Below are 19,957 nucleotides of genomic sequence, written 5' to 3'. Positions count from 1 at the left end.
TTTGATCAAAAAGTGTGAGCCCTCCTGACAAGGCAACCTCTATGAGGTGGGAACCTGCGCTGCACATACACCCAGAACTGGGACTAAGCCGGCATATATACCTGGGATGGTAGGAAAGAGCATTAAACTAATTAATGTCACCCAGGGCAGATAGATAAATATAGATTGGTGTAAATAAATATATATATATCGATCTCTGTGACCTTATGTTAACTAAAGTAGATCACAGCTATGGTCTTATTAGATATGGTTAAAAAAAAAAATAATTACTGTCCGTTACACACACAGGCTTAAAGGGTTTCCTGAAATCCAAAATTCCAGAAAACCCCTTTAGGCTACATGCATGAGTTGTATATTTTGCTTCTAAAAATACGCAGCGAAACCGCAAGCGGTGTTTTTTTTTTACGTTTTGCTGCTTAAATCGCGGTGTTTTCATGTTGTGCTGGATAAATTGACATTCTGTGGTTTCGAACATACGCAACGCAATTCAATTTAAGTCCTGAAAAATACTGCAGCGTTGAATGAGTTTCCCCGGAATCTCATTGCCTATGCCGTTACTGTATTACGCTGGGGATTTGCCGCACGCGAATATGCGCGGCAAGAACGCACGTAATGCGTATTGCGGGAATTAACCCTTAATGTGCTGGATGTTACGAAACCAATATCTTTAATGTACGAACAAAATTAAAGGTCTCTGCCGCGGCCTGCTGCTACACCCACTGCTGGCCTTCCAGGTAGAGACTTCCTGTTAATTAACGTGTAACGTCATGTGACTATGGTAGTCGAGCATGGCACAGCCCTGTGGAGGAAGCAAGTCAGGATGATGCCATCCGTTATTAAGCGGTTTATTTTAGCTATGAACACTGGTTTATCTGTAATAACCGGAAGAAACCTCTGTCAAAAGGAAATAAACTGACTGTTACTCTAAGGTCTTGTTCACACACTGCATATTCTGCATGGATTTTTATTAATCAGGAACAGAAGAAATATATAAAGGAAATCGTCTCCTCTCCTAGATCCAGCTCTGGTTTTGACTTAAAAAATACATGCAAAATCTGAAGCAAATCTGCACTGTCAAGGCCTAATTGTTTTAATTTTCTTGTTTTGCAGGGTAACTGGGACACATCTGGAAGCGAATTAAGTGAAGGAGAGCTAGAAAAACGTAGACGAACCCTCTTGGAGCAACTGGACGACGATCAATAGGAACTCATTACCAAATATGTTTACAATAAAATGTGACAAATGCCTAATTCTTAGTTTCTAGCAGGGAATCGTTCAACCTTTCATGAATTTAAACGGCTGCTCTCTGTACAAATAATTATCTCCATTGGAGAATGTGCTCAGCGGTTGGAACGGAGTTGTAAATTTCTTCTTTTTTTTTTTTTCCTTCCCTTTTACTTGCCTTAAGTACCCAATAACAGAATGAAACCACCTGATTCTCTGTAAACCATTAAATTGACCTTGTTTGGATAATATCTATTTATCCCCATTGACTCTGGGAGGGCAGGGTGGGGGGACTGAACTGTAATTCTGGTTTAAACAGAATCCTATTTTTTTATATTCCTTTTTCTTTGCAGCCTTTCCTCCAGTGATTATTCTGTGGTAAACATTCGTCTGACTGGGCTATTTTTGTACATTTTTATGAAGTATTAAAGCCTTGTCTTTTAGTTTGTATTAGTATTTATTTGAGAATTTGCTATAGTTTCTCATTTTATATATTTTTCACGTTGTGATATATTGAACTTGCTCCTAACTGCTGATGCAAGCTGTCTGTTTACATCCGGGGTGGGGAACCTTTTTTTTCTGCCAAGGGCAAATTTGGATATTTATAACTTCATTTGTGGGCCATGCAAAATGATCAACTTAAAAATTAGTCTGATATTAGGTCTAACATTTAATTAACTCACCCTAATGTGATGTCTGGATCTGCTTCTCTTTGGTGAGCCGTGTGATGTTCGCCGGTATTGATGATGTCGAAGTTTTGAAAAGAATTCGCAGCTTTAAGTTGTGCTGACATAAAGGGGTTTTCCCATCAGGGACATTTGACATCCACTGGATACGTCATAAATGTCCGATAGATGTGGGTCCCACCTCTTGGACCTGCACCTATCCCTAGAACGGGGCCCCCTAAACCCCGTTACTACCTCTTTGTTTTCCGGCTGATTTCCGACCATGAAGAAGAAAACAGTGCGGCTCGCTGAGCTACGCTGGTTTTGTAACTCTCATAGTGAATGGCCACTATGGAAGCAGCGTAGCATGCGAGTTATGCGGATTCCGCAACTACCATTCAGTTCTTTGGGGCTTAAGGAAACCGCGTAGCTCAGCGGGCTACTGGTTTTTTCTTCACGGTCAGAAATCTCATGGGTTTTCCCATCCGATAGATTTAAGTCATTCATGTGTTCTGATGTGCCCATGTTTGTATTACTGCCCTTATTATTCCATCTTGTTTATATATTAGGAATAGAGTTGCGTCAAAGACTTTGCTCTCCTCTAAAACATGTCCTGTCACATTTGTAACACAAAAACCACAGCAGTCAGTGAGGTCGGTGACAGGAGTGGACTGGTCCAGTCATCTGACCTCGCGTTACTGTCGTGCGGTCAGGTGACCGGACTGGTCTACTCTCGGACCTGCACACACTGACCTCACTCAGGCCTCCGCCATACTCTGCTCAGTCTGCACTCCTGTTCCTAAATGTGAGTGAGTAGGTCAGATGGAGCCAAGTAGCAAATGACACGGCGGTGCGGTCTGAGAGGTCGGGACCAAATTATCTCGCTGGCCTTATACCGCCTGCGAGCTGGAGGATTCCCACACCTGATTTACAAAATACATAATGCACTAAAGACCGCCTTTATTCTGATGAAGCTTGCAGGGCCCTTTTGAGTATGTTTCTCTGAATAGCTCACTTTACATCTGGTCATAAGGCAAAACCCTAAGGGTATGTTCACATGCCTTATTTTCAGCCGTTTTTCGGGCTCTAAACGCCCTGAAATACGGCTGTTAATATGTGGGCTGACCGCCTCCAAACATCTGCCCATTGATTTCAATGGGAAAAACGGCTTTCCATTCCCATGGAACATGCCCTATTTTGGGCCGTTCCCCCAGCCACACGGCTCCCATAGAAGTCTATGGGGCTGTGTAAAGCACGGCTGTCACTCGCTCGCTCTTCTCACAGTGCGAAGTGCATGTGAGGAGGTGTGGGAGGAGGGTATTTTCTTGCTCCCTATAGGAGCTGAATCCCTAATCCCTGACCACAGCTTTGACCAAAGCTCTGGCCTGGGGATTTTGCTCCAGGAGAAGTCCCTGACTTCTCTGTCCATATATGGACAGGGAAGTCAGGGACTTCTCCTGGAGTGGTACCCTACAGGAAAGCATGGGGGCGGGTAGAGGAGTGTCATCTATGGGGTCTGGCTATGTACGAATGGGGTTGTGTGTGGCGCGACCTACACAAATTTAGGGAATGTGCACACGATAACTGCAATTACGTCTGAAATTACGGAGCTGTTTTCAGGAGAAAACAGCTCCTGCATTTCAGACGTAATTGCTCGTACTCGCGTTTTGCGGGGTGTCCATTACGGACGTAATATGGAGCTTGTTCTTCATTGGAGTCAATGAAAAACGGCTTCAACAACTTCCCAAGAAGTGTCCTGCACTTCTTTTGACGAGGCTGTTATTTTACGCGCCGTCATTTGACAGCGATGCGTAAAATGACAGGTCGTCGGCACAGAACATCATAAAGCGCATTGAAAGTAATGGGCAGATATTTGTTGACGTATTGGAGCCGGTTTTTCAGACTTAATTTGATGCGTAAAACGCCTCCATTACGTCTGAAAATAGGTCGTGTGAACCCAGCCTTAAATTCATCGGTTTTTAAAACGGACAGGGGAAAAAAAATGGGTCAAAGTTGGCTGTTAAAAACGGAAACACGGAACGGATGCAAACAACAACCGGACCCTGTCGTCTGACTAGAGCCTTACATAGGACTGCAGGTAACATCATCTGTACTGCGAGTTATCACTGTTATCTGTGGTGTTACATAGGACTGCAGGTAACATCTACTACATTATCTGTACTGCGAGTTATCACTGTGTTATCTGTGGTGAATCATCTATTATTCAGCAAATACTTGCACATTTTTCTTAGGTTTCAAATTGTATCAACTGCAGTCATAGGTGCCCAGACACCCTTCATGCACGGGGCCCCTTTACTGTCCGTGTACACCCCTGCGTGAACGTGCTGCTCCTTCTCTGCACTGACTAGAGAGCACATTAGCTATTAGGGGAGTGTGTGAGGCCTACAGCAGCTGAAGGTTTTTGTCTGTATTTGTGCCTCTATATGATTTGTTAAGTGCTTCAGTGGAAAAATGGTGGCAACTGGCACAATAAAACATATCAGCGAGGAAGCTTTCCCACTTCTATTTAGAAGCCGGCAGGAGGACAGCCTAATGCCCGAGCATCAAGATGTACTGGGTCTTGCTGTACGGTCCACCAGAAGGTCACACTCTACTATTCAACCACCACTGCCGTAACCGCGTTAAAGGGAACCTGTCACCAGCATTTCACCTATTAAACCAGCAATACCTGGTGGTAGTGGGTGAAAAATAATTTCTATATAACCTATAATTGTCGTCTTAGTCGCTTTTGTAGCTTTAGTATTCAGTTTTTTAGTATTCCCACACCGTATGCTAATGAGCAGAAAAGAGTCAGATCAAAATCCTGAGCTTGCGCATTAATGTCCTATTCTATTATGTACATACAACAGGACACCGGATTATTATGATAAAAGGCGCGAAATGTTTGCAGACCGTTATTTACGGTTGGGGGAGGAGTTTAGGAGAGGGGATAACGGCAATGAACTCTTGATAGCAGCGGCCAGTGAGGGATAAGTAAAGTTCAAAAGGGGAAATGCTGGTGACGGGTTCCCTTTACGCTGGCTCCAAACTTCACCTTCGTTGATAATGAAAGTGAAGAGATGCCATACATGTAAAGAATCACTCCTGAGAAACGAGTGATATAGGACCATTCTCTTCTGTGCTTAGATGGTGGTATCAATGATGATGTAGGAACTGTCGGTTGTATGGTAAAGGACTGTTTGGCCTTGTTCACACGTTAGGATTTGACAAGATTTTCGACGTGGAACCCTAATCAATTCTGCTAACATTCAACATCCAAAGCATTTCAATGTGGTTTTTGGAACCCTGTTCACATGCTCCTGGACAATCTGCATAAGTTTTTATCCGAGCCACGTAAAATACTGATCCATGAGAAGAATGGACAGGTTCATTCAGAGCCTATACTAGCGCTCCGCCCGGGACTCCGATAATGACACGAAACACACCGCTAAAAATGTCCAAGAATGGCGAAGAGCAAAGCATTGGACTATTCTGAAGTGGCTTCTGAGCCCTGATCTAAATCCTATTGAACATCTGCGGAAGGAGATGAAACCTGCAGTCTGGAGAAGACCCCTTTACACCCGAGACCGCTAGAGCAGTGTCCTCACGAGGAGAGGCCAAAATACCTGTGGACAGATGCAGAAGTCTCATTGAGAGTTACACAAATCGTTGGTTTGCCGTGATTGACTCTAAGGTTGTGCAACAAAATATAAAGTTAAGGGGACCGTCATTTTTGTCCAGGCCGTTTCATCCGTGTGTTTGTTTTTTGAAATTCTGTTGAACCACAATTCAAAAGCAATGTCTTTAGTTCCATTAGTTGATTTTCAGTCAATTAAAATGTATTATTACTTTTGCCAGTTTCAAGTTATTTCAGTGACCATTGTGACTTTTCCTTTCTTTAACGGAACGGCACCAACAATTTTGTCCACGACTGTACATTTCCATTCTCCATGTTAGCGGAGTGGCTGTAACTATTTTCTTCTGGTTTGACCATATATTTGAGGCTTAATGCATGGATTATTATACATTTAGGTCTTCAGTAAGTCATATATGACTTTATGGTGTTTTGGGGGGATACTCTGGAACATCCAATTGGTGCACAACCCCCCTCCCCCTTCCCAACATTCTATTGTCATTCATTGCATAGGAATGAGGAGACCATTAGGCGTAGTAGTGTAAATAGTTTATTTGATCATAGGCAATGGACAGAGCAGAAACATAACATGAAGTGTTTCTAGAATTACTAAGCAGCTGGAGTTACACTAAAGAAAACATGCCAACATCCTGACGTCACCGGAAGCGAAGTTATAGTAGTTCCTAAATTGTTTACATTTTCTATTGATTTTAGATCATTTTCATGAATTCAGAGGAAATTTTATTTTTTTTTGTTATGGTTTTTTTTTTTTTTTTTTTTTTTTTTTACAATATCCGTTTTTAAAAACCGTAGTATTATCTATAATTGGCATGTTCTCCCCAGCAGGTAAAGTACACACAAGTGTGCAAATGTAACATGTATAGGCAGTTGTGCACAAAAATAATCTGTTAAAGTTAAGCCAAAGTTGTAACTGTGATCCCAGTTCATTTAGTTAAATATAAAAAAAACAAAAAAAACTATAAGTTAAGATAACATTCAGATTGTATAGCACAGGCTGATGCCATTTATTTATTTATTTTTAACAATATTTACATTATCACTCGGCTGCTAAACTGGGAGTTAAGTATAAAACAAAGAAAAAAACAAAACATAAGCGGCACCAAATTTGTAGCAAAATATCTGTACATTTAAAAACTGATCATCGTAAAACGACAGGATATTCGAGGAGAAAAAAAAATCTGGAAATGGTTCACTTAAATTTAAAAAAAAATTGAGCAAAAAAAAAAAAAATTTTTAAAAGTTTTACCAGAATGAATGTTTACTGAAACTTGCACATTCTTAAACGTGCACAATTTTTTAACATTTTTTTATTTTTTTTTGTTAATGAAGAACATTGTTGTAGGTCTCCTCTATTAGCGGTTAAATACTATACAATTTATTTTTACTTTTTACAATAAACCAATTCGTTTCTATCAAAGCAATCGTGTGTACTGATCATCGGGATGGAGTGTGAGATGAGTGTAAATTAATTTTTGTCCTCTGGTTTATGGAATTATGGGGAATAAATCATAATAAACCGTAGTAATTGACAGATATGATTTATTTTTTCTTTAGGACTTATCAGGACACCGTCAGCTATAAGAAGAAAAAAAATAAAATAATTTCGTGCAGGTCCCAATCCTCCAGCTGCGGGAGAGAAGACTTATGCTTTTCATATCTTGGTTTTATTTGACAGCTTTTATTAATTGTCTGAGATGAGAATTTTTTTTTTTATAATCTCTCTCCCCCACCCCCTGCCAAGAAATAGCGCCACTCATGTCCATGAGCGGGGTCTAGTTTTGCACCTCTGGTACTTGCAGCATTCAAGTAAATGTGCCTAAGGCTTCGTTCACATCGGTGTCGGGCTAACGTTCATGGGTTCCGCTAGACCTTCAGAGGAACATTTTTTTTTTGCGTGGAAACAATAGCGCAGTTGACTACTCTATTGATTCTGCCAAAAACTGGAAACCTTATGGGATGGTGACCATTGACATAAATGGTGATGCAAATAGAAAGCTATGGTTTCCGTTTGGTTTCCCCTGACGGAACCCGTGAATGGAAGCCCGACGCAAATGTGAAAGAAGCTTAACACAGTCAATGGGCAAGAGTGGTGCTGTTTCTGGGGACATTTTTAAAAAAGCAGATCCTTTTTTTTCTAACTCTTGTACAACCCTTAGGCTGGGTTCACACGAGCACATTAACGTCCGTAATAGACGGACGTATTTCGAGCGGAACTCAGTGCAGGGAGCCGGGCTCCTAGCATCATAGTTATGTACGACGCTAGGAGTCCCTGCCTCGCTGCAGGACAACTGTCCCGTACTGTAATCGTGTTTTCAGTACGGGACAGTAGTTCCACGGAGAGGCAGGGACTCCTAGCATCGTACATAACTATGATGCTAGGAGCCCGGCTCCCTGCACTGAGTTCGGTCCGGGACTTCCGCCCGAAAAACGTCCGTCTATTACGGGCGTAATGTGCTCGTGTGAACCCAGCCTTATAAAGGAAAACTCAACTTTTTGGACAATATTTCTAAGTTAAAATCTGCATGAAAAATGTTGTGTAATACTTTCCTTTAATGATCTGGAGCTGATCGAGTCTCATGGGTTGGTGTTTTTTTTTGTGTTTTTCTCAATTCATATTCTGTGCTGATGAAAAATTGGAAAAACAGTACTCAGATGTTGTGTAATCCAGTGGTCCCCAATCACTAGGCCGTGGATCATTTGGAACCGGGCCGCGGGCAGATACGCTGTGTAAAGTTACACTGCCTATCCAACCCGGTGGGCGCAGGGAATTCCGGGCACAAAAACCGCACCAAACTGTGGTGTAGTTTTTCACCAGGAATATCCGCTGCAGAAAACTGCAGTATTTAGCATGCCGGGCTCCTGGGATGATGTTTTATCCCAGAAAACTGCTGCAGCCTGTGATTGGCTGCAGCTGTCACATGAGATGAAACGTCATACCAGGAGGCCGGCCTGGAGGAAGAAACACAGACTTCGGGGAAAGTATAAGATTTTTATCTTTTTTGTTGTTGTTTTTTTGCAGCAGAATCGCTGTGATTCCGCTGCAATAAGCGCAACAACTGCTATTTGTTGCGGATTTTACCTCCCATTGAATTCAATGGAGAAAACTCGCAACAAATAAGCAGCGTTTACGCAAATACAATTGACATGGTGCGGAATAAAATTCTGCACCGCAGGTCAACTTCTGGGCGTTTTTTTACGCTCACTATTTACGCAGCGTGTGGGTGAGATTTTTTCTATCTCGTCCACTTTGCTGCTACTGTATTATGTTGCAGATTTTCCACAACGAATTCCATTGCGGAAAATCCGCAGTATTTACGTTTTGTATGAACTAACCATAAAAACGTGGTTTTTTTTTAATTTACATGTAATTGAAGTCTACTGGGTGTTTTGTAATGTGTGTTATCATCCGCTCCCCCACCGGTCTGTGGAAAAATTGTTTTGCATGAAACTGGTCCATGGTGCAAAAAAGTTTGGGGACCGCGGATGTAATCCAATTATGTGATCAACCGTTTCTCAGTCCTCTTTTTAAATGGGTTTTTCCGGTGATACTAAACCATTTTTAATGGTACCCAAAATGGTAAACTTCTCAACATATCTTTAGGGTATGTTCATTCTAGGCTTTGTCACACGGATTTAGGTTGGTGTGTATTTTTAATGGGAAATCCACATGTGCACAGATTAAAAATCTCCGTCAATAAGTCATGTCACATTTGCGCGCATTCCACGTTGAAAATTTCCCTTGAAATCCGCATCAGATATTTATGCCTCCATCTGTTGACTGAACAAAGCCTTAGAATGCCTCACCGTTCCTTCGCTACCGCTTTTTTGGGTCTCCCACTGCATTTCTGTATACGTGCCTGCGGGACAATTAGGGTATGTTCACACACAGTGACCAAAAACGTCTGAAAATACGGAGCGAAAACAGCTCTTGATTTTCAGACGTTTTTGTAGCATCTCGCGTTTTTTACGGCCGTTTTTGGAGCTGTTTTTTTAATGGAGTCAATGAAAAACGCCTCCAAAAACGTCCCAAGAAGTGTCCTGCACTTTTTTTTCGCGGGCGTCCTTTTACGCGCCGTATTTTGACAGCAACGCGTAAAATTAAGGCTCGTGGGAACAGAACACCGTAAAACCCATTGAAAGCAATGGGCAGATGTTTGGAGGCGTATTAGGGGCGTTTTTTCAGGCGTAATTCGAGGCGTAAAACGCCCAAATTACGTCTGAAAACACTGCGTGTGAACATACCCTTAGAGAGCGGGCCTGTCACGGCCCACTGTAGTGCTGTCACTATGGTCGACGCGTGATTGGCCGGTCTGCTCACATGTTAGTGGGCTTACAAGCGTGTATAAAGATACAGTAAGGAATTCTTAAGGTAAAGCGTATTGAGAAGTTTATTATTTTAGCGCTGATTTTTAACCATTGTTTATTTTTTTTTATATTCTCCCTGGAAAAACCCTTTTAATGCAGTTAGGAATCCAAGTCATGTGATCAAATCTTTACATTTCCAACAGAAGTATGCGTAGGGTGGATTTGCAGACCTCCAATGGACGGATGCGACATATGCCAATGTATAGTGCAGTTCAGCGGCACACGTCGCCGATAGGCTCCTACAGTACAAAAACATATATACTGCACGGTATATTTTTTCCTGTATCCCTCTCTATCAATAACATAGTCTACTATGTTATTCCATACAGCAAAAAAAATCAAAAATTCCACCAGCCTAGTGTATTTGTCATACGTCAGCTGAATGTGGGCCTACGGGAGCTTTCTCAGGGCATACGCCGAACATAGGTCTCTAAATGCAATGGGAACCTTACCCAACTTTGTGCTTTTTGTATATTTAAAGATTTTAAAAAAAATCTGTTCAAATGTGGACTATTCCTTTAAATACAGACTGTATCACATTGTTCAGCATGCTGGGGGTTATAGTTCCAAAGATCCGTGCAGTACCGGTCTGCTTTATTTTTTTGAGGAGGGTAGGAGTAGCTGTTGTGTATCAGGAGATAATCTTCAGACTCCGGTGGAGGACCTGGGCTTATGATAAAAACTCATTGACATTCATCCAGTCATGGAAATGACCTTCTCCAGCCTAATACTGTCTAGATAATTGGTGCGAGTAAATAGTTACAAAAATCGTCTTTTCAAATGCTGCAGGCTCCATATGTTACAAACAAAGTATCCAGGACATAGTATATATATATATATATATAAAAAAAAAAAAAAAAAAAAAAAAAAAAAAAAAGCGTATTACAACACTATCATCTACATTTCGTAAAGGTGCAGTTTCTCTTTTTTAGTCCTTCGCTCACAACATAAGCCCTTGTATTGAATTGACCTTTTAAGTGCAAAGTAAAGCACCAAACCACATTTCAATGACGGCACAAAAACGCCCGCGGGGCCCTCTACGTCCCACGTCCCGTCCGTACATGGGTATTATTTACAAACCAAGGTGAATCCTACGGCGCTGATTACCGACCGCACGTTCAAGTCGTATGTAACAAAAATGATGTCTTTTACATTTTGGTTAAAAATACTGAGTAACGTATTGGTGTAAAGATACCTGATCAAATCACGTTGTATTGCTCGGACTAACTTGAGCAGGTATGTTAGATTTAGGCACTTGTTAGCTACAATTGGACAATATATATATATATATATTTCTCTGCTTTATGTGAAGGTCACAGTTCACACCAGGATGCAGTCTTTTTTTTTGTTTTTTTGAGCCCTTTGCAGTTCAATGAAGGTGCAGTAAAAATGGCGGCGTTGAGCGTCACTGGTGAGAGATATTGGTCCTCCCATCTCATACAAAACACCCGCTGGTTTGCAAGAAGTCGGCTCCAACTCATACTGGTATTTCGGCACCATTCACAGAGCGCATATTCTGGTCATCGAAGCGTTTCCTTACGCTTCTCCTCAGCGCGTCGGCTCTCCGGTATGGCTGACTTCTAAGATCTGCGAGGAGAGAAAAGTGTAAGGTTCGGTTTTATGGTGCGGGTAAAATAGACAAGACGTCTGGCAGCCAATCAAAGCAGCTTGGCAGAGAGGAAAGTCAATTAAAAGTAAAGTAAAAAGAGGAGGAAAATAATTTAGAAAGTACCGGAGGATAAGCAGGAGTAACTAAAAAGAAAACAAAAACGTTTTATTATATTACATTATACATCTATTTATTTATTGGGCATATTATAGGTTACAGAAGACGAGAAGATGGAAGGTTTAGTCTATGGAATAAGTCAGGAAGAGTTTATTATTAAAAGGACACCACTTACTATGCAAATGGAGGGAGTGATATATGACTGCAGGATCAGACTACACACGGGGTTTGTATGTAGTCTGTTACCATGGAGACACATAGCTCTGTATAGGAGCTGTATACATGAAATGGTAGGCTAAATGTGTGGTCTTAAAATATCTGCTATTTGCAGCTATTGTTTTTTTGGGGTAGATACAGCCTGTGGTGTGTTTGATTCGTCAATGTCATGATCTTGTCTTCAGGTCTGAGTAGGTCCAGACTTATATACAGTATAAGTCAAAAGATGAGATATAATATGACATTTTTCACAATGGTGTCCCCTTAATGGTGACAGCATCAAATATCCTACAAAAATGGAAGGCCGAGCGTGACATTCCAGCTAATGCTGAGCTGTATATTAGGAAAAGCGAATATACAAAAGGAAATACAACCCACTGGCCTTCAAAATTTCTTTATTCATGTTTCAGAGAAGGAAGAAAATTCTTTTTTTTTCAGAATAGATTTATGTTTCCTTTACATCTATTGCTATATAATAAAGTAAAACTCCACCTTTGATTAACATTCATTCTACAGGGTGGGCCATTTATATGGATACACCTAAATAAAATGGGAATGGTTGGTGATATTAACTTCCTGTTTGTGGCACATTAGTATATGGGAGGGGGAAACTTTTCAAGTTGGGTGTTGACCATGGCAGCCATTTTGAAGTCGGCCATTTTGTATCTAACTTTAGTTTTTTCAATGGGAAGAGGGTCATGTGACACATCAAACTTATCGAGAATTTCACAAGAAAAACAATGGTGTGCTTGGTTTTAACGTTACTTTATTCTTTCATGAGATATTTACAAGTTTCTGACCACTTATAAAATGTGTTCAAAGTGCTGCCCATTGTGTTGGATTGTCAATGCAACCCTCTTCTCCCACTCTTCACACACTGATAGCAACACCGCAGAAGAAATGCTAGCACAGGCTTCCAGTATCCGTAGCTTCAGTTGCTGCACATCTCGTATCTTCACAGCATAGACAATTGCCTTCAGATGACCCCAAAGATAAAAGTCTAAGGGGGTCAGATCGGGAGGCATTTCTTCTGCGGTGTTGCTATCAGTGTGTGAAGAGTGGGAGAAGAGGGTTGCATTGACAATCCAACACAATGGGCAGCACTTTGAACACATTTTATAAGTGGTCAGAAACTTGTAAATAACTCATGAAAGAATAAAGTAACGTTAAAACCAAGCACACCATTGTTTTTCTTGTGAAATTCTCGATAAGTTTGATGTGTCACATGACCCTCTTCCCATTGAAAAAACTAAAGTTGGATACAAAATGGCCGACTTCAAAATGGCCGTCATGGTCAACACCCAGCTTGAAAAGTTTCCCCCCTCCCATATACTAATGTGCCACAAACTGGAAGTTAATATCACCAACCATTCCCATTTTATTTAGGTGTATCCATATAAATGGCCCACCCTGTACAATCAGGACATGTATGATCTAGCATCTTTGTAATATATCTTTATTATCTTTCTTGCTACTTTTATTCTTCAGCTCAGTAGCTACATGGAAACCGTCATTAGGCTGCTGTTGACCGATCTTTTATACCCACTAGACATTTATTTATATGCTACTGAGCCTTTTTTAGATGCCCATGTATTCATGAGCAGACCTTTAGGATTTATTAAATGAGTTTTCTTGCGACGAACATTTATCACCTCTCTACGGGATAGATAAATGTATGATCGCTGGGGGCTACACCCACCCGTCACTAGAACGTAGTTCTTAAGTTTACTGTTCCTCCTCACTGAGTGACTATGATGAGGAGGAGTTTGAATGGAGCAGCAGTCGAGCATGCGCGCTGTGACTCCATCTGAAATCTATGGATGCGACAAAGACAGCTGAGGTACACCATTAATACATTAAATAAAGGTAAAATGAGCATAAGATCCATCATCAGCAACTAGTCAGCTTGATGACTGTTTCCAGGTAGAAACATATGACAATGCACAGAGACATAGAAAACTTATAGCAAAAAGGGTCATATCGATATATTACAAAAACGTTAGATGTGACATTGCTAGCTATACAGGCAATGTAATCAAGGTGGATTTTCACTTTAGGTGCTTATCACCTACACACAGTGAGTTGCATCATTTAGTCTCTAGAGGTAGGGCTGTAGGATTTTCATGACTACCTGTTATTTGATGAATAAGTAATAAGTATACCCCTAAACCGGGGCCATAACTATAGGGGACGGCAGAGGTTGCAGTAGCACCAGGGTAATGAAGCCTGAGGCCCTTAAAAGGTCCCACTGACCAATATGATCAGACCAATACAATAAATTATATGTAATATTTTGCATCTGCCCCAAACTGTTCCAATAAGGCTGGCTCAATTCCCAGATTTAAAAGGGCTGCGGCCCGGACCTAATGCTAGAAGGGGTTTTCAAGGATATAGCATAGATGGCCTAGCCTTAGGATAGGCCATCAATTTCTGATCAGTGGTAGTGGTCTGACCCCCAGGATCGTGGTTCCTATCAGCACTACAAAGGGGCAATGGCCCTTTCTCTGCAGTAACTGGCCTGGCGTGGTCCATACGAGTGTGGCTGTGCCTAGTACTGTAGCTGATCCCATTCAAGTGAATTGGGCTGAGTGTGGATGAGCTGCAATACCAGGCGGCCACACTCGTATCGATGTCGCTTTGCCGGGTGCTTCAGTGAAGGGACCGCGGAGCATCACTGACCAGGTTATATCCGGGAAAACCCCATTAAGCAGATCAGAGATGCAGTTTAGTCCAGCCTAACATTGTCTTAAAGGGGCTGTACAGCTCAGATCGTGGGTCCCCGAGTCAGGTCGATCTTGGGAGGGGTCTTGCTATTGGGAGCCCCCTATTATCAGAGGGGTACTACAATGTGGTTCCCTGCATTTATGAAGGTGAGGATTGTGCTCAATTAAACCCTGGGTACAGATTTAGGCTTTGGCTAAGTATCTTGTCTCTTAGCTCAGATCCCTTAGGGGTATAAATTAATTGGATCAGAATTTCGGTCTCATTATCCATATTTGCAAAATAGTGGTCCAAGTCCACAAAATGGCCGCCTCTACTGTGCATACATGACAAGATTGGGTTCTACCGTTGTTTAACATGAGTAACTGCTCTGGCATACAGAGAGAGGAGGAAACCAAGTAAAAAATGATGCTTGCCAGCTTTGTGTATCCTCCACCACCGGTGTGCTAGAAGAATTCCTTACCCTCGAGTGAACATTTGGAAATTTAGTGATATTATTCTTCTTTAAGGCTAAACAGGAGAAAACACAAAATGGTGGTTAAATAAAAATATGGGTTGGGAGCGCAGAGAATGTGAGCGTTTTATCAGGCGTGTTAGCCACTGAAGCAGAAAAGACAAGCAGAAGGGGGCGGGGTTAGGCAGAGCAAGGAAGTGGACAAGATGGCCGCCCTGATTAGTGTTCAAGATGGCCGCCCTGTTAGTCCATTAAAAGCTTTTATTAATGTATTTATAATTATTATTTTTCAGGTATAAAGACAAGCTGCTTTGAAGATTGGCTCCAGAGAATGAATACAGCAATAATATGGAAAGGAGAAAAAAAGTCATCCCAAGACACGAGAGATACACGATAGAAGCTCAGTACAACAGCGGCCATATGTCCTGTAGATGTTGTAGTGAGCGCTTATATCTGATGGACGGTCAATGAGACGGTCACCGGAGGTCAGCACAATACACAGCATTATTATTCTTAAACATTAACCCTTTCCAGTTCCAATACAATTCTAGATTTTTATATATATCTATATGTATGGACTGCTGCTTTACACTACAAATTCCAGCATGCCCTGAATATCAGTGATATTTTCCTCATACTGTTATCCTTTTATATGTCAATTTTGTTAAACATGCCAATGAGAGTGGTAGTTATAGAGGAATTAAAATATCTATCTGTATCTGTATATCTATCTATCTCATATCTATTTATTTATCTATATTATATCTATCTAGCTTCCTAATATCTATCTATCTATCTATCTATCTATATCTATATCTATCTATCTATCTATCTATCTATCTCATATCTATCTATCTATCTATCTATCTATCTATCTATCTATCTATCTATCTATCTATCTATCTCATATCTATCTATCTATCTATCTATCTATCTATCTATCTATCTATCTATCTATCTATCTATCTATCTATCTATCTATCTATCTATCTATCTATCTATCTATCTATCAATTCAATTCAATTCAAAGAAGCTTTATTGGCAGGACCAAATACATATTAGCATTGCCAAAGCAAGTAAGAAGTAAGGGAATGAGGGATAGGGACTGAGGGCTTGGGGATAGGGACACATCTAGGGTCGGGGTTATACGAGTCCATGGCATATCATGTCTCTCTCAGTTTATGGCATGCAGTGACATATTGTGCCGCTGTGCCCACTGTGGTTTCCTCTTCACCCAGCAGGATGTAGAGTTTCTCTTGCTCTTCCATGGAGCTGAAGTCCGGTAAGAGATCAGAGAGTTTCCTGAAGTGAGTGTCCCTCACTGCTGAGTATTTGGAGCAGTGTAGCAGGAAGTGGGCCTCATCCTCCACGGCCTCCTGGTCGCACTGTTGGCACAGTCGGCTCTCCCTGGGCTTGTAGTTCTGTCTGTGGCGCCCGGATTCGATGAGCAGGTTGTGGGCGCTCAGTCTGTAGCGGCTCAGGATCTGTCTGTCTCTGGGGTTTGGCAGTTTCTCCAGATATGGCGCCAGTTTATATTCCCGCTGTAGACTCCGGTATATTGTCAGTTTCTGGGATGTCTTTATGTCGTTCCTCCAGTCACTGATATATTCCTCTTGGCCTTTGTTTATTGTCTTCTTGATTTCGGCTTTTGTGAGGCCGCGCTGGGTGACATTTTCTTCAGGCCGGGTCAGGGTGAGATGTTCTGGGGGGCCTGGTTTACCTGGGACCCCTTGGTGTAGCAGGGCTTTATGGTGATAGGAACTTTGCCTGCTGCTGTGTAGATGGGCCCAGAATGATAGCGCCCTCTTCTGGATTGTGAGGTGTAGTGGGAATCTGCCCAGTTCTGCCCGACAGGCACTATTTGAGGCGCTCCGATGGACTTGGAGAAGGTGTTTGCAGAATTCTAGGTGGAAGATTTCTGTTGGGCTGGAATCCCACCTTGACCAGTCTGGGTATGTGTCCGGACCCCAGACTTCACTGGCATACAGGAGGATTGGGGAGATGATGGAGTCAAAGATTTTCAGCCAGACCGTCACTGGTGGTTTGAGATGATAGAGTTTTCTTCTGATGGCATAGAAGGTTTTGCACGCCTTGTCTTTCAGTATCTCTATGGCTTGTTTAAAGCTTCCTGATTGGTTGATTTCTAGGCCCAGGTAGGTGTACCTGTCGGTCGCTGTGAGTGTGGCGTTATTTAGTGTGAAGGTCGGGTGCCTGGGGGATTTTGAGTTTCTCTTCTGGAACACCATGATGTTGGTTTTCTTTGCATTGATGGGTAGTGCCCACGTGGAGCTGAATTTTTCTAGGATTTGCAGGTTGTCTTGGAGACCTTTCTCGGTTGGTGATAGTAACAGAAGGTCATCTGCATACAACAGAAATGTCACCTGGGTGTCATGGAGGGCGAGACCTGGTGCTGAGGAGGATTCCAGAGCTGTGGCCTGTTCATTGATGTAGATGTTGAAGAGCGTTGGACTGAGGCTGCAGCCTTGTCTGACTCCTCGGCTCTGCTGGAAATCGGCCGTTCTTCTCCCGTTCACCTTCACGCTGCATCTGTTCTCTGTGTAGGAGCTTCTGATGACGTCATAGGTTTTACCTCCTATTCCGCTCTGCAGCAGTTTCAGGAATAGGCCCGGGTGCCACACTGAGTCAAAGGCCTTCTTAAAGTCCACAAAACAGGCGTAAATCTTCCCATGCTTTGTATTGTGGACGTGGCTCTTGATGAGGCTGCGCAGGGTGTAGATGTGGTCAGTGGTGCGGTGGTTTGGCATGAACCCAGCTTGGCTTTGGTGGAGGACATTGTGCTGGGTGAGGAAGCTGAGGATTCTCTTATTCAGGATGCTGCTGAACAGTTTCCCCAGGTTGCTGCTGACACATATCCCTCGGTAGTATCTATCTATGTCATATCTATCTATCTATCTATCTATCTATCTATCTATCTATCTATCTATCTATCTATCTATCTATCTATCTATCTATCTATCTCATATCTATCTATCTATCTCATATCTATCTATCTATGTCATATCTATCTATCTATCTATCTATCTATCTATCTATCTATCTATCTATCTATCTATCTATCTATCTATCTATCTATCTATCTATCTCATATCTATCTATCTCATATCTGTCTGTCCGTCCGTCCGTCCGTCCGTCCATCTATCTATCTATCTATCTATCTATCTATCTATCTATCTGTCTGTCTGTCTGTCTGTCTGTCTGTCTGTCTGTCTGTCTGTCTGTCTGTCTGTCTATCTATCTATCTATCTATCTATCTATCTATCTATCTATCTATCTATCTATCTATCATTGCCTGGCTGTACGTTATGTATCTGTCGTGTTACTGCACAGATATAAAATTGTTTTGGAACTGAAATGAATGGAAGAAATATCAGAGTGTGGAGGACAAGAAGATTTCATGCTGGAGGGCAGTTTTCTTTCATGCAAATATAAACATGCAAATCGAGGGTTAGATCAGATACAGGACGTCGAAGACAAATAAAACAGCAGCAAAGAATAAAAGACAGATAATAATAATAAGAAACAATACAATAATGTCTGGACCTACTGCAGAGAATCACCCCAAAACCGGGCGGCTGCCATCACCCTAACAGTGTTCAGTCTGCTGCGTCCACCATCTTCTACTTTTACGAAATGTTTGTGTATTGTAAATATCGGCTTCACGCCGGGTTTACATGTTCTTGCTACAGGGTTTTATTGTGGGTGCTGCAGTCAGAGCGGGCGTTTAAGGTGTGCTACCTATGCGGTCACACAGTGCACATCACCTATCACTACTGAAGAGGGCGCCACTGGTCCTGCACCCCTGAACTTGCCTAATCTATGTAATCCCAAGTGTATTGGTTGGGCAGCGTTATTTTGGCACTGTATGACTGTATTATTTGGGAACTACATGGTATATCATAATGGGCAGAGGGGCGGATCAATAGAAAGAACTGAACAGGGCACCATCCAATCTATGGTCGGATTTGGCTGCGGTAGGTTATAATAGATGGGATCTCGCAAAATGTTTTACAGAGCCGCACTAGGGCATGACACCTTTTTTTTTTACAAGTGCGGTAAGCGTAATCAATTAAAATTTTAGGTTAATGTAGAAAAATGCGGCATGTAAAATCCATGCTAATCTATAGATACAGGTATGGAAATCCGCCCTGTTGATAAATCTGCCGTATGCTGCACTATGGGAGATTTTGGCGCACCGGTATTATAAATAATCTCCCCCACTATCTGCCCTTTAATGATGGATCAGGCTGTGTATGACTAGAAGGTAACATCTGTCGCCTGCAGCATTGATGGCGGGCCAACCCAACCCGTGGTCCTATCACAGACGTCTATAAAAAGGTGTGGCATAAGGCTCAGGAAGTGTTGTCATGGGGTCAGACATTTGAAGGCTCTTTTGAGATGTAATTGGACTAGGAATACGATTTTTTTTCCGCACATTTCTCAAATGTAGTCCTGGTAGTTTCCCTCGAAGCAAAATATTCTATTATTCTCTATTTGCTTCCGACTATTCTATTTGTTCTGAACTTTGAACACTGTTTTGAAGTAATTCAGCCAAACCCACTTTTGGAGTAATTTCTTCTTATATATATTGAATAGAGAATAACACATAAAAAAAAATTACAAAATATTTTATGTTTCATAAGAAGTACAATGACAGAAGTAACAAAAGTAAATGCCCCCCTTCCCCTAATGTGAAGCTTAACATTTCATAACATTTGCTGCCCGGGCTTTATCTATCTTAGAAATGAAGATGTAAAAAAACATCACATGCACAGCAGATGGAGCGCACAATGGGGCTTATTAAGGAAAACTAGCGCAAAAGAAATGTTGTAGTGTTACCGTACCAACCAATCAAGTCACAGCTGAAATCTCATTGGTTGGGACAGGAAATGTCTCCACGTTTTCTCTGCGCT

The 19,957-nt window shown here is 41.8% G+C and overlaps 2 protein-coding genes across 13 annotated transcripts in view; one reads left to right on the top strand and one right to left on the bottom strand.

The window, feature by feature from the left end:
- The window catches only part of PRPF40A (pre-mRNA processing factor 40A), a 36,449-nt gene extending 34,777 nt beyond the window's left edge, over positions 1-1,672 (top strand). For all 5 annotated transcript variants that reach the window (XM_075829292.1, XM_075829291.1, XM_075829290.1 and 2 more), the window contains exon 27: positions 1,111-1,672. In XM_075829292.1, the coding sequence (XP_075685407.1) occupies positions 1,111-1,203 (93 nt within the window). In that variant the 3' untranslated portion in view covers positions 1,204-1,672. The remainder of the gene's footprint in view (positions 1-1,110) is intronic.
- Positions 1,673-7,948: 6,276 nt separating this feature from the next.
- The window catches only part of FMNL2 (formin like 2), a 221,459-nt gene continuing 209,450 nt past the window's right edge, over positions 7,949-19,957 (bottom strand). For 2 of the 8 annotated variants that reach the window (XM_075829281.1, XM_075829287.1), the window contains 2 exons: positions 14,989-15,082; positions 11,411-11,496 (listed from right to left, as the gene is read on the bottom strand). In XM_075829281.1, coding sequence (XP_075685396.1) covers position 11,496; positions 14,989-15,082 — 95 coding nt within the window. In that variant the 3' untranslated portion in view covers positions 11,411-11,495. Of the gene's footprint in view, positions 11,497-14,988; positions 15,083-19,957 lie in introns of all 8 variants that reach the window. The other 6 variants (XM_075829280.1, XM_075829285.1, XM_075829282.1 and 3 more) reach the window with 4 other exon arrangements.

The sequence above is a fragment of the Rhinoderma darwinii genome, chromosome 6, assembly GCF_050947455.1.
Source record: "Rhinoderma darwinii isolate aRhiDar2 chromosome 6, aRhiDar2.hap1, whole genome shotgun sequence".
In the NCBI taxonomy this organism is placed as follows: Eukaryota; Metazoa; Chordata; class Amphibia; order Anura; family Rhinodermatidae; genus Rhinoderma; species Rhinoderma darwinii.
Note: the sequence above shows the minus strand (reverse complement) of the source record. Positions and strands in the feature narration are given on the sequence as shown.